This window comes from Argentina silus (assembly GCF_951799395.1).
Source record: "Argentina silus genome assembly, chromosome: 11".
Taxonomy (NCBI): Eukaryota; Metazoa; Chordata; class Actinopteri; order Argentiniformes; family Argentinidae; genus Argentina; species Argentina silus.
The window spans coordinates 21359999-21374998 of record NC_139665.1 but is presented as its reverse complement, the minus strand read 5'-3'; the positions used below and the strand labels follow the sequence as shown (position 1 = coordinate 21374998).

General features: G+C 42.9%; 2 protein-coding genes across 6 annotated transcripts in view; both read left to right on the top strand.

The window, feature by feature from the left end:
* Positions 1–2502, top strand: part of satb1a (SATB homeobox 1a) — a 13084-nt gene extending 10582 nt beyond the window's left edge. The window contains exons 10-11 of the mRNA XM_083681132.1: positions 127–324; positions 490–2502. Of these exons, the coding sequence (XP_083537258.1) occupies positions 127–324; positions 490–1281 (990 nt within the window). The 3' untranslated portion in view covers positions 1282–2502. The remainder of the gene's footprint in view (positions 1–126; positions 325–489) is intronic.
* Positions 2503–8254: 5752 nt separating this feature from the next.
* Positions 8255–15000, top strand: part of tbc1d5 (TBC1 domain family, member 5) — a 12576-nt gene continuing 5830 nt past the window's right edge. For all 5 annotated transcript variants that reach the window (XM_083680638.1, XM_083680636.1, XM_083680639.1 and 2 more), the window contains exons 1-8: positions 8255–8354; positions 12739–12894; positions 13685–13745; positions 13938–14046; positions 14180–14269; positions 14394–14468; positions 14680–14747; positions 14992–15000. The exon at positions 14992–15000 is cut by the window's right edge and continues 94 nt beyond it. In XM_083680638.1, coding sequence (XP_083536764.1) covers positions 12798–12894; positions 13685–13745; positions 13938–14046; positions 14180–14269; positions 14394–14468; positions 14680–14747; positions 14992–15000 — 509 coding nt within the window. In that variant the 5' untranslated portion in view covers positions 8255–8354; positions 12739–12797. The remainder of the gene's footprint in view (positions 8355–12738; positions 12895–13684; positions 13746–13937; positions 14047–14179; positions 14270–14393; positions 14469–14679; positions 14748–14991) is intronic.

Below are 15000 nucleotides of genomic sequence, written 5' to 3'. Positions count from 1 at the left end.
TCCAGCCAGCTGTCATATTTGATTTAATTATTTTCAAGCTCGCACTGTAACTCTGATTGATCTAAGTCAGACGTATGTTATGGTTCTGATACGGTTCAAACTGAATTATTTGTGATTGCTTTTCAGGGCTGGCTGTGTGAGCTGCTGCGCTGGAAGGAGGATCCGTCCCCGGAGAACCGGACCCTTTGGGAGAACCTCTGTATGATCCGCCGGTTCCTGAGCCTGGCCCAGATGGAACGAGACGCCATCTATGAGCAGGAGAGCAACGCCCTCCAGCAACACTGTACGGAGAGACTCACACACTTATCGTACGACAACACACTGGTGAGTCTAGTGTGTATGCACGCATGTATGCTCATACACACACTAGCTTTGGCCAGAAATATTTCCTTCTATTTCCAGGGCTTTCCATTGGCTGCTAACATCAAAAGTGTATTTGATACAAATTCACAGTATTTTTCTCTCTGTCTGCCTGCCTCTCTCTCTCAGCTCCAGCACCACTCCCCGTCGCCACAGCAACAACAGCAGCGACCCCTCACCCCCCTGTCCCAGCAGCCTTTGCAGCCCCAGGCTGGGCCTCGCCTGCCTCCGCGCCAACCGTCCACAGCTTCCCCAGCGGAGTCTGAAGGAGGTGGGGGCCAGCTGCGGGTGTGGTGGGGGGTTAGGGGAGGTAATGGTGAGGGAGGGTGTTGTAAGGGCTGGGGTGAGGGCAGTAGGGGGGATAGGGGCAGTAAGAGCTGTGACAGGGTCCATGAAGGTGGAGATGACAATAAGGACAAGGGTGAGGGAGAGGGGCTGATGGTGTCCAGGGAGGCCTTGGGGATCCTTCAGAGCTTCATCCAGGATGTGGGGCTGAACCCAGACGAGGAGGCTGTCCACACCCTGTCAGCCCAACTGGGCCTGCCCAAACACACCATCCTCAGCTTCTTCCACAGCCAGGACCACAACCAGGACCACAGGCAGGATCAACACCAGAACCACCACCACAACCCCAGTCAGAACCACAACCACACTGACAACCAAAACCACAGTAACAGTCTCAACCATGGAGCAAGTCCCAACCAGACTGACAGAACGAAGGGGTTGAGGGAAGTGGAGGAAGGAGGGATAATAGACCCAGGTGAAGAGACTGAGGGGGAGAAGGAGGAGATGGAAGAAAAGAAGGAGGGAGATGAAAGGGAGGAGGTTGCCATTTTGAAAGAATTGGACATGGGCACTCAGACCAACGGCATCCTCACCCTGAAGGAGGAAGAGCAGAACTCCGTCCAATCCCAGCCCTAGCCCATCCAATCACTTGACTTTGACATTTATAATGGTTCCATCCATTATCTGTCCTCTCCGCCCACTTGGCCCACATGCAATTCTAACAAAGTCACAGTGCTGCAATACTGCAGTATAGGCCTACAGTAGAACTGGTGAATCATTCCCTTTTCTAAAGAGCAGTGGTGATGCTGTGATATTACCGATTGATGTGTGTTTCACTCCTTAGTAATTACACATAGAAATGAAAAATAACTGTTTCTTTTCCAATTACTGGTACAAAGATTTATATTTAGAGTGGAACTCTAAACTAGTTTAAGAGAGTTAACAGATGAGTCACATATGCTTCTCGCAGTATCAGACTATACTGCTGGGACAAAAATACAGTAAAACTGTGAAGTTTGATTACACAGGATAGTTGCAGCTGGACAGGAATGATCAGTTCCAAGAAACAAGACTATATGGTGATATATGGAGAGAGATGTTTAAATCGAAGGTCCAATATTAGAGATATTATGCCAACAAATGCCTTGTAGTATGTGGCACTGCCAAGTAATTTTTTCTATCAGTAGTGCTGTCATGAAGTTTAAATATAATTAATCCATACTTTTATTGATATTTATGAATAGTCTCAGTTGTGTTAGACTGTTTTGTTTTCATCTCTTTCATTCCTGTCTTTGATACAAAACCCATATTTATGATGTTATTGTCATGACTTTTACATGACTGGCAGTATTGTATAGTCTAATGATTGCTTACGGTCTTTGATGGCCTAACTTGCTTTGAGCAACTCCACCACAAACAGTGTGACTTTGAGCCTCACTTCATGTGTTTTATGCAAATCTTTACTAATTTACTTCACTGATTTACATGGTAGGTCAATTACCCATAGGTAGAAGAAAAGACTAATATGCAAATGGTGTGTGTTTACTGTAGAGTTGGGTGTATGCTGGTATCTGCCAGACAGGATGTCTATCTTTGGTTTAATGTACTGTCATTGAATCTGTGTATGTGCTGATCAAAAGAGAGGGTATTTGTTTTGAGTTAATTCCACTGATGCATGAGTTACGTTGTAGAAATTGTTGTTTTAAGAAATCTCTTTTCACTTCTCTGTTGCAATGGATGCAGGTCATTTATGTCATATTAAAATATGTTCTTATTATTGTACAGAAAATGTGTGGTATATTTAACACAGAAGGGGTAATTTGCTCAAATGCTCATGATCATGATTTGCATTTTGCATTATCACATATTAAACACTTTTCAGTCGGTGTGTATCCTAATGTGTTTTTTCAGAGATAAATTATCTTATATCCACCATGCCTCCATTCAGTAAGATACAGTACATTTGAATTTAAATTCCTGGATCAGATACATCCGCTGACAAATTCACACTAATTCACACTTAAAAAGAAAATCAGATGATGTTTGTTTTCTTTCTCCCTCCCACTTGTTTTGGTTATTGACTATAAAGTATTGCAACTTAACCTGGAGAACACACTTTGTTGGCACTGCTTCTATGAGTCATATAGTACCTGCTAGGGCCCTTTGAACTATAAGGCCAACGGCTCCAATTTGCTTCAGCAAATAGTGCTGAGCAGAGAAAAACAGACCTAACTACTCAGAATACGCTACAGCATGACCTTGTCTTTAATAATGTTTTTGAGAAAACATTCATTATTCCACCGTAGTTTTAGTAAACGGACATCATACAAAACTGCTATTTACAGTATTCAAAACACATATTACGGTTAAGATGCTCACATTTTGGCACTTTTTTGTCCATGCAAATTGGAGACCTTTTTTGACGTCTTGAGTGGTACTTCCTGTAAACAAAGTTTTACAACATATTGTATTACTAGGAAACTTCTTACCAGAGATGTTTATACATGAAATGGCATGTGTACTGTATTATTCTCACGTGCACACTCAATTGCAACTGATCATTCATACATGAACACATACAGTACTCAAATGCTTGTGTGTATTTATGTACCCTTGACAATAAGCAAGGCAAGACTATAGTAATAAGACTGTAGTCTACTATACATAACTACTATACTATACTGCAGCACCCAGCACAGCCCAATGATGGAGAGAGTAACTGACTCTAGCTCTGATGCCCCTGTATGGCATCCTCCTGAATGGGGCACAGGGTCTCAGCAATGATGTCCTGGAGCAGCAGGTCTTGGTTGGCGAAGGAGTGAGGGAGGGAGAGAGGGACATGGTGCAGAGGGACAAGGGCAGGGAGAGGACAGATCAGGTTTGGGGGGTCAGGAGGTCACTGGAGGACAGACTGATAGCTGCTTAGGGGCTCCTGGAAGAGGAGAGAGCCTTGGTGTCGGAGCTGAGAGCTTTGATGGAGCAACAGAGCATTATGCATGATCCTTTTTAAAGTCCTGGAGTTTTTGTGTAAATATTGAATATATACTGTAGAGTTGATTTTGTTGGCCACAACGTTCAATTCATGCTCCGCCTCATCCATTTAATTTGTGTCTTAGTATGGATGCTAATTGTGCTAGATGGACCTTTTTATACAATGACAGCCACACACACGGTCAAGCATATTGAGACACACACAATCATGCATATTCATGTACACACAGTATCATACATAAATACTGAGTTGTTGGCTTGATGAGTTGTGGATGAATGCTGATGGCTGGTCATGCAGTAAACACTGTTCATTGGAGATCAGCTATCGCAGATAAGTCATTTTACACTTTTTAAAAGTACCTCCACTCAATAGCCACTGATGCATATGAAGTGAAATCATGGTAATTATTCTTTAATGTTGTTGAAGCGAGGACTCTTTAATCAACTGCACATTTTCCCCTCATAGATTATTTTTAGCGGATTTTAATAAACCTTCTTTCCCTAGAGTAAATCATCATTTTCAAAGATAATTTCTCATAGATTAATACCGGGACAGGAGTGGAGAGACTAATGTATGATACAAACTGCCTCTAATTTCTTCATTTAAAGTGTTCTGAGTAGACAGAGAGGTAGAAGAAAGGCTGACGACAGTAAATAGATCAAATGACTTTCATTAGTCTGACATTAGCATAGTTAACTTGATATAATATCTAATACTTTCTTTCATATGTTTCTGGATCATTCTCTTTGAGGACATTAAGCTTCACATTGTGACAGATTTTAAATGCACAGACTCAAAGTCTGTGAAAGGTGCTCTTCCATCCTCCACTGTCCACTCAGAACCACTCTCTGACCAGGTGTGGTCTGATTAGATTAGATTAGATTAGATTAAATTCAACTTTATTGTCATTGCACAGAGTACTGAGACAACTAAATGTAGCTTGGCGTGCAAATAGTGGCATAGTGCAAAAGATATGATATTGTCGACAGTGCATGGTATTACAGTATAAGGTATTACAGTGAGTATAAATTAATTAATCTAATAAGTGAATATACTGTACATGAGATGATATGTACAGTTGAACAAGGGCAATAGGTCTTGAGGTATGTTACATATATGTACAATGTATAATTAGAGACCAATATAATAAATAAGGTATGTGCAAACAAGCAGTAGTGAAAAAGCTAAATTGAAGTCCTGAATGTGCAGCCAGTAGAGGTATGGGGGGAGGGTACACTGATACTGGGAGTCAATGTTCCTCTTGTTGGGGGGTGGAGGGGGGCGGCTGGGAGGAGGGGGGGGCTGGGCTACCACCGGGATTCTGAGTTCAGCGGAGTAACAGCAGCAGGGAAGAAGCGGTTCCTGAGCCTACTGGTGTGGGAATGGAGACTCCTGAGGGCAAACAGTCCGTGGCTGGGGTGAGAGGTGTCCCTACTGATGCCCCGTGCCCTCCGCAGACACTGCCTGCGCTAGAGAACCTTGATGGCAGGGAGTTGGGCACCGGTAATGTGCTGGTGACACTGTTGACACATGTATTGATGTAATCCAGAACGGAAGAAGCATATATGAATCAATGTCCGTGTGGGAGACCAGGGTGGCCTGAGTGGTGAACAAATATAAGGCTTTGATAGAACTCGATTGATTGCAAAGTTTCCCACACCACTGCGTGAGGACATGGTATGGTTATCTCTGTGTTCAACTCAAACACCTTGCTCCATATCTCTTGTTCCAAACCCGAAGCCACAATACACACACACACACACACACACACACACTACCGCGATTAGGTTTGTGTGTTAAGGATCAGCTGTGCTTGCAGGTAAAGATGTCAAAGATCCCATGTCACCATCATCTTCATGTAACATCATCTGCTCCTTCAACAACTGAAAAGTGGTGGTTCGGTGGTACAGTATCGGACATCCTATAGTTTTTGCAACTCTGTCTAGAAGCACCTTCTGTAACACCTAACTACAGTATAACACACAAAAACAAAACAGTCTATAAGGGCCTCTACAGGCAGGTGCAGTACCAGTTAATTTGTCAGACAGTTTATCATATTACTTGGCAATACTATCACCCACCAGATCTCATATATGACGGGGAAATGTTTTGGAGAGGTTGAGATAGCAGGGAAGGGCTGATGGTGCCATTGTGGCTTCCTGAATGATATCAAGATGCTGGCATCATGATAATTTTCCACTTGCTTCTCTAGCAGCTTATAGATCAGACACCGGGTGCTGAGTGGATGGATGTGAACAGATAAAGAAACATGCCCATCATGTCCCATGTGTCTAACTAGCTCAACGTCTCTTGTAGGGGTGCAATCTTAGTCTTTCAAGGACACAATTTGAAAGAGTTGCATGTAAAGGCTAGCTCAGTGTCAACATCGTTTCGCTGATGGCTCCAGCATATTTAAACCCCTGACCATCGGTTATATTGGTCTGTGAATTGTTGATTGTCTCTTTAGCCATTAGACAGTGATTCTCTGTCTTTATCACCATCTCTGAACCAGTGGATCTGTCTCTTCAGGCCTATGTGCCTCTCAGTACTCTCTCTCTCTCTCTCTTTGTGTGTGTGTGCGTGTGTGTGTGTGTATGTGTGCGTGTGTGTGTGTGTGTGTGTGTGTGCGTGCGTGTATATGCGTGTGTGTCTCTATGTGTCTGTCTGTCTGTCTCTTTCTGTGTATCTCTCCTCAGTGATGTTGCACATTGCTGCGCTTCGTCAGATGGTGAAATGTTCAAGCCCCATTTGCTCCGAATGGCTCTTAGTGTAATTCAATAAAGCTTAACGCATTCTATCATCTGTTACCATGACGACGTCTCTACTGGGGCCAATCAGAGTGCATGGAACCCTCATCATCAGTAATATTAGCGATAATAATGATAATGGTGTTCCTGAAATGCAGTGCTTGTGATTATGATGATGATGATAATGATGATTATTATTATTATTGTTATTTTGTTATGCTGCCCCTCTTACTCCTGCCCCAATCCCTCCCATATCAACATATTTCAATATTACTGATTAATGCAGGTTAATGACCCCACTGCCCCCCAACCCCACCACATTCCCACCCAGTCTCTTCCATCAGACATTAATGAGCTTCTTAAAGGGCCAGAGACTCATTACCTTTCACAGTGATGTCATGGCTCAGACCACACATTATACTTTGGGCAGTATCATCAGCATTGCTCAAAAGCACCCATATCATCCAACAACGACCATTGTGCCCATGCTGGTCAGGGGTAGATGTGTTCATGTTTGTGTGTTGAATTCTGCAGTAAAAAGAACAATTAAGAGGGTTTGTGCTGTAATGAGCTGCCAGAATGTTCTCTTGCACATATTTTCTCAATACTTCATGTACCTGGTATTACTAATCACCTGTAATTATCTCGTTAACTGTATCTTAATCAACACTTATGTGTTTGATTACTCTCAGAACCGCCTCACTGCTTGGGATAATCAGTGTGTGTGTGTGTGTGTGTGTGTGTGTGTGTGTGTGTGTCTCTGTCTCTATGTGTTTCAGTCATTCACTAACCTTACAAGGGAAAGTCAAACCATCCATTCTCACTAACCCCCCCCCCATGGAGATGTAGACATACAGTACATCAATATGGCCACTACCAAGCGGCATACTTAATTGCCCTCTGCCTTTTTACCAACTCTGCTGATTGGCCACTCTCTCTCTCAACCCTTAAGCCATTCCATTTGCCTAATTTCCTAATTTCCTTCTTTATCTTCTTCCCTTCAGTCTTCCTTGCCAACATTACTTCTCTCTCTTTCCCACCACATCTCTCTTCTACCGATCCCTTCTCTTCCATTACTCCTCCCTCTGAGTATGCAAGAGTGTAAAAATTGTAAATAAGAGCAGCTCAATATGTTGTAAAAAATAAAATAAAATAAAGATAATAATAATGAAAGAGAGAAACAAATGGTATTTTCCCTTATTTATTGTCCTAAATTGAATACATCTGATGCATTACACCGACAGCCTAAGTGGCCTATTGAGGGTCTTCAGTTGTCACTATCACGACCGCTTCAAGCCAAAAAGTGATGGATTGTATAGGGCTGTGTTCCAATCCATAGTACGAATAATCGTCATTCCCTACACACTGCACAGGGTGAATCTGCCTAGAGAACTGTGTAGTGCACGGAATGCCCCACAGCATCATCAAACTGTGACACCATTGATATGTAGATTGATATATTCAGACAGCCATTATTTGTCAGACTGGCTAGCAAACGGTTGCCTGGCAACTTGCTCCATAGGTTTGCGTGAAGGACCTATTTGAGTCTCCATAAGCGTTAGCCAATAGACAATTGACCCCTTCATTGGCGCCACTCTTCTAATACACCACTTTGGTGTACACCTGTTGTTCCCTATGGTTACGCCCAGGTTGCAGATCACTTCGAACTGAACATTGTCATTCCCTATGGATTGGAATCTCCCTTAAATGACTGAATACCATGTGCATTGCCCTGCACAGGGAGCGATAGGGTGCGACTCGAACGCACCCTAGGTGATGAAATGTATACTACACCTACAGCATGTTACAAACGTCACTATTTGTGCATTCATTATTTGCGCTCCATCCTGTCGTCCACCTCCTTTGTCACGTGCTCTATCAGCTGCGCTTCAGCACATCCGCCTGACTCGCGACTGTTTACAATCAGCAGACAGAGGAACAGAATGGAGTGTCCCATATGAATAGAACAGGTAAAACACAAACTCAAGCGAAATGCCAAAATAGACAACAAGGCCTTATTATTAGATCAGCGCGTTTTCCAGGTGTTTGCATGGTTTCGTTGTTTTGTTTTTTATCGTAGCGCTTCATGTCGGAAGTGTTCAGCTGTCCAGGCCTTGGCATCGCTCGTACGCAAGCTAGCCTGCTAAAAGTCTATTTCTGACAGCTTTATGAATGACAGAATATACATAGCGAGCAGCAACAAAATGCACGATTAAGTAAATTGTTGTTATTTTAACTAGTGGTTGAAATGAATTGCCGTATGACAGCTTTAGCTAATATTAGCTTTCTAATGTAAACTGGGTAGCTATAATTGCCTGGCATGTTTTTGTTGATACCACTGGTATGATTTATTAAAATGATAACACATCGACCAACATTGCGGCGGGATTTTGTCCGAATTCTTAAAAAACTGAAAACATTTTACTGAGGGTTTATTTTGTATAAAACTGAATTGCAGTTTATTATTAAACTACATTTCCCCGGTGTAGACATTTGATTGATGCAGTTGCCAATGCCATATTATTGTCATCAAGCACGGTTGCATTACTTAACGTCTGTGTTGAATGCATTTGCATGCACATTGTAAAAGTTGTCCAGTCCATACAGTATATTGGGTAACCTGGCCTAATACTTCAGCAGTCTAAAAATCCCTGCATTGTATGACGAGAATTAGAGGGCGTTTGCATAGTGCAGTCCTAGTTGTCTCGCCAGTATTGTTATTTTGGCTTGAGGCCGACAGGACCGAGTCCCGTGAGAGGCGGCGCTTTCGACCCATTGATCCTTGAGCGAGGTACACTGCAGGAGCTGATATGACGCAGCCAATTACTGGAACGACCTGCTTATTGTGTGAGATAGAAAAAGAGAGAGACAGTCCTTGACCATACATTGCAATGGCATTGCACTATTTCAAATTGATCCCTATGTGAATTGGATAGATGGATGCAGCACTGGGGTAGTTCAATTTCTCCAGATTGACTGTGTGCAGATGTCACCATATGTCAAACACTTTCCAATTTAGATCTAGGAGCAGTTTGCATTCAGCATAAGTGCAGTGTACTACTTGATCCCCCTCACTCACACCGTACCTGGCCTGCACACAGTTCAGTTATGGTGGACAGGTGCTCAATACTCAATACCACATAGACGAGGCGCAGTATAAAGCTTTGAGTCTGTGATCAGAGTTTTCATCCTTAAAAGGCTGTTCTCATCGTATTAGTTGCTCGTTTGTGTGCATAGCATATATGCTTCTGGTCTCACATGCAAAACATAGAGACACAAAGTTTCATATCCCCTTATGTGTAGCTTGTAGTCATCTCTGTTTGTGTGTTAAGTCAGCACCCTGCTCAGGATCTCTGAAAGCCTTTTGGTCTGTGAGCTCCTGTAGATCAGGTGACTGTGAGGGCTGTTTGGCAGTAATTGCGTGCTGAAGTCAAGGCATGTGAGTTTGTTTAACAGGGGGGGGGGTTCTCTCTCTCTCTTATTTCCAACATGCTGCTGTATTAATTCTGCCTGTCACCTAGCTGCCTAGTCCAGCTCCTCTCACCTCAATCCTTGTTCTAAGCTAACCGTTTGATTGGTTCATATCGCAAAATCCTTATTGGCAACCAGTTTAGAGTCACATGGATGAAACCTCCAGGCTGGTGCTCTGGATTGCACTTATGTCTATTTCTGTTTTCAGAGATCCACATCTGATACTAGCTGTAGTGCACTGACTGTTCTACTGCTGTGTTCTCAAGTGTTGTTGGAACTCTAAAAGCCTCTGGGCCTCTCAGCTGATCAGCTGGTCTAGAACATTCACACATGATCAAAGAACCACAGGAGGCTAAGGGTAATGAGCATCTCTCAAGTTGGAAACATTCCTTTTTAGTCTAAGACCTTTCTCACCTTTTTATCCTCCCCTCTGTCTTGCTTTTGGCTGTAAATGCTACATGTATAGACCCCACACTGAAACATATTGATAGATAGATATAAATGTCACATGTTTACCCAGAACCTGCCCCATAGAGGTCTAGGCTCGTCTTGCTTTATCTCACAGGATGTCTGAGTTGATAAGCTATGTTTACAGTAAAGAGGAAGTGAGTTATTGTGTTAGGCTGGTCCTTATGTCCCTTAGAGAGTAGGCTTTATTTGTATTTAGACGTTTATTTCTTTCGTTTAGTGTTTGTGTTTGACTCATAATTTGGTCTTGATGATGACTTTTCCCGAATGTGCTTTCATTCCCTCTTCACTGAAGTCGTTGTCATTGTCGTTTTCATATCAGAGGATACGTGTATGTATGTCAATGTGAGTGTCTGTTAATGGCTCACATACGGGGTATCCCCAATCTAACAAGAGACATGTGTTTTTGCCACAGAAGTGGGATTAAGTGGGCTTTGTTACAGTAAATCCTCAACATTGCTGTCACAACAGTATAGATTGCTATGCAACGCTATTTACCTGTTGATTTATTAATGCATTTCATTATGAATTTATTTGATTATTTCGGGAAAGATGAATGTGTTGAATTATTGACGTGTCTCCTGGGCTGGTGATGTCGTAAATTATGCAGATATTAATTTGCGTTGATTATTGCGTTGAGAACTTTTGCTTTGATTCGGATGGGGGATTACACTCTGGGACAGAACTTTAGAACCAAGCAGAAGTGAAGACTTCCTCCAGGCATGGCTGTACCATCATGGATGCAGCGCTCTGCTCTCTCTCGCTCTCTCACACACACACACACACACACACACACACATACACACACACAGTCACACACGCACTGCTGTCGGGCAGTTAGAGATTACATTCCACTACATTACTGGTGGTGAGTGATTTGAGGAACTCAATGCCTCATTCAGATTGTTTGAGATGAGTTTTGATCTGGTTAGAGCAGAGGGGGGGAATAGATGGAACCACTCTTTGGCTGACTAAAGTGACTGCTTTGGTTTCCGTGTGACTGCTCAGTTCATTAGTGCATTTTGATGTCGATGAATGGAATAATCTACCGTGCATCTTTGTCTATAGGGGTCTCTATTAGTTTGATCGTTGGGGATGTCGTCATCGTATGTCTCTGATGGTTGGGGAAGAGCTTGATAGGTCACAACCTTCACACAGCCTTGTGTCTCTAATATGTCCTGATTGCTCTTCTTTAGAATTAGTTTTGAGGCAAAAAACAGTTGTGTCCCATGATGGCTGTATACTCATCAGGCACTTCTGAAACGTGTTTGAAAAGTATTTTCTGTTTCAGCTCAGCCAAGACGTCCCATTATTTACCTATTCACAGCATCTCTGTCTCTGTAGTTGCGGATTAGCTATGATTATTTAATGGGATAATGTCTTATAAAAAGGGGGAAAATAAAAGGACTTAAGGAACGCATTAGTCTTTGTGAGGAACAGATGTTGCAGAGGCAAACAGACGCATACATTATGCATATACAATTATTTCTATTTTGATAGCGTGCGTAGCTGATTTATCGTGCGGCGTTCCATTCGTCTGGTTAATGGGTTTAAGAGATGCCATTGTTGTGTTATTTCCATAATTAATAAAGGAAAAAAACATAATGTGCTGTGGAACTGTATTATTATGTAGGCCTATGTATCTATATTCATAACCATGGAAGCGTCCAAGTCAGGATAAAGTCGGGAGTCATTTCACCTAAATAAGCTTAACTGAGTTTGCAGTTTGAAAACATGGCCTCTTTGAGAGATGTTGGTCCCGCAAAAAGTACTGTTAATGTGACACATCTTGATTTGTCTTATCACGTTATTGTGGTAAGTGAGTCGGACTATAGCCTAATTGCCGTGACGATGTTGGGCCAATATATCATTTGTTGTTTTTCCCTGTCTCACACATAAAGCTATTAGCCTGAATTCCATATTGGATCTTGAAGTGGATAGGGCTTCCCTCATTAAAGTGGATGTTTTCCTGCATGACTCACCTTTGTCTCTGTCTGTAGTACTGTGTTTTCATTATATTTAGGCCGAGCATACATGTTATTTTCAGTGCCATACATATTGCAGCCTGTCAATTTATACTAGCCTACGTTTTTGTTTAATTAGTTTGATTCATGAACTAGGCCTAGGCTTATGTCCATGTAGTTGCTGTCTGGTTGTTTGCGATATTATGTTGTGCTCACGTTTTTTAGCCAATGATACTGTCCCACTTACATGCAAATGTAATGCAGATGTGAGAAGAACTTCATCAAACATTTCTACTGTGGTATACTCAGTTCCTCTTCTGCTATTGTTGTTTTCTTACGAATAATGACCCTGACTCCTGTCAGGGTGTTTTATTGCTACTCAGGGATAAAAAGAGCCTTTTCTAGTTCCCTAACCGCCATTGTCTCTCTTTTTGTGTTTTTGCTTTCTCAGATTAGGCTAGCCCTCATCTTTCTGGAGTCTCGGCTTAGAAGAAACACAATTAAGTGGTCATGCAGCACCCCAACTTTGAGACCCGCCACCCCCTCCAGACTGAGGAGCAGGAGACCGGCTTCGACCCGCTCAACAACTTCAACAGGAATCACAGCAGTAAGTCACCCTTCACACCTATTAATGCTTAATACCCCTTTTATTGAACCTGACCTCCTAAAAACCTATTGATTTAATATAGTGGTCAGATTTCTCTACATGACCAGGGATGGGCCACTCAGCTGATCCACCACCTGTGACTGAGCAGTTGTCCAGAGTGAGGGAGATAACAGTAGAGACAGACTGAGAGGACAAGAGATGAACAAAGGGAGATGGAGAGATGGAGTAGATTGTGTAACTCTGAGTCATGAACATGGCTGATGATATGCCGGCGGCCAGATGGGTGTGCATGTGTTATGGGGGGCAGGGGGGGGTGGCGTGTTGAGCTGATGAATATTCATACTGAGTGTCTCGGTGGAGCGATACACTCCTGGAACTAATTTTGATTGGCAGGTCTTAGACTCAAGTGTGTGTTAACCTGCAGGCCAAATTAGATATATTACTGATGATGACGGTTTTCAGTTGTGACACTTCCTGCCTCTCACTACTTCCCACTGTAGACTATTGAGCTGTTTGAATGCTTCAGTTCTGTCCTGTCCCTGCTGTAGGGTTATAAGCACTGATTGCTCATATTAAAGCATCATGGTGGACCAGAAACCATGCTGTCACCAGTCCAAATCTGCCAGTGTGAGGATGCATTGATAAAGTTTCCCAAGCTGGCGATGAAGTTTGGCAGGTTGGCCAAGAGCTATGTCAGCCTTAGTCAGAGTCACATTGTGCATATCGCCCCCTTGTGGTGAAGTATCTAATTTTGTGTGTGTGTGTGTGTGTGTGTGTGTGTGTTTGGCAGGAGGATCGTCTCTGGACAGTAGTAGTTTCTCAGAGTCAGAGTCCATTTTCCTCTCTTACAGGTGAGTGCTTTTATTTATTTGTGTGTGTGTGTGCATGCATACATGTTTGTGTATTACTAGTCTCCTACAGCTCTAATATGCCAAGTATTATATAGATTAAAAACAGAATTGGTGGTTGTAAACTCTAGGCCTCTACTTTCTCTCTCTCTCTCTCATTTTCCTCTGCCCCCCCCCTCCTCCCTCCCTCTGAAGGAAAGAATGGGATGACTTGTTTCTGAACAGTAATTACCTAGCCAGGATCCGGCAGGCAGGCATAAATGGCCGATTGCGGAGCAGCCGATTTCGCAGTGTGTGCTGGAAGGTAACAACAAGTAGTTTGGATAATGACGTCCGTGTGAACGTCCGTGTAATGTTGGTGTCTGGTTGGTGGACTGTATGTATAGGGTGTGTGAAGGACATGTCTCCAATCTGAAGTTCTTCCGCTGTTCTTCCAGTTGTACCTGGAGGTTCTCCCTGAGGACAAGAGTCAATGGATCAACAAGACCAAGGAGCTCCGAGCACAGTATGAGAAGATCAAAGAAACGGTGAGTTTGTATGTCTGTGTCTGTGTCTGTGTCTGTGTCTGTGTCTGTGTCTGTGTCTGTGCGTGTGTCTGTGCCTGTGCCTGTGTGTGTTTGCTGCCATTGACTGCTGCATCTCTCCTCTCAGCACATAACCAACCCTCGCAAAGCTGCTGGCCAGCAGGATCTGGTGGTCAACAACCCGCTCTCGCAGGACGAGGGGGTAAGTGAAGAGTCTTGGCGTTATAACAGGGTTTCTCAACTCTGGAAAAAAGTAAATACACAGTAGATGTCCAGAACCAGTTAACATTTCTCCCAGGACTGTCATTAACCCCCTATCACAGGACGAAGTGGTGAAGTCTGTCCCAATTACAATCTTATCTTGTTTTGATGTATTTTTCTTGTATATCTTCCTCTGGTCTCTATCCATACAGAGTCTGTGGAACAAGTTCTTCCAGGATAAAGAGCTGAGAGGGATGATCAAACAGGACGTGCTAAGAACGTAAGTCTGACTATCACAGTCCCTTTCAACATCCAACCATCAAAAATCCAAGTCATCAAAATAATACATGAAAAGACCTACACAATAAAATACAGCTCTGCTGATAAAGGAATGGTGTCTTTCATATGTCTGCCTGTCCCTTTCACATAACCACAGTACTCTTATTTAACAGACTAGAATTTCAACAGTGTGTGTGTGTCTGTGTGTTTCTATCCATCTCTCCTCCTTTCATTTTCTTCTGAAGGTTCCCTGA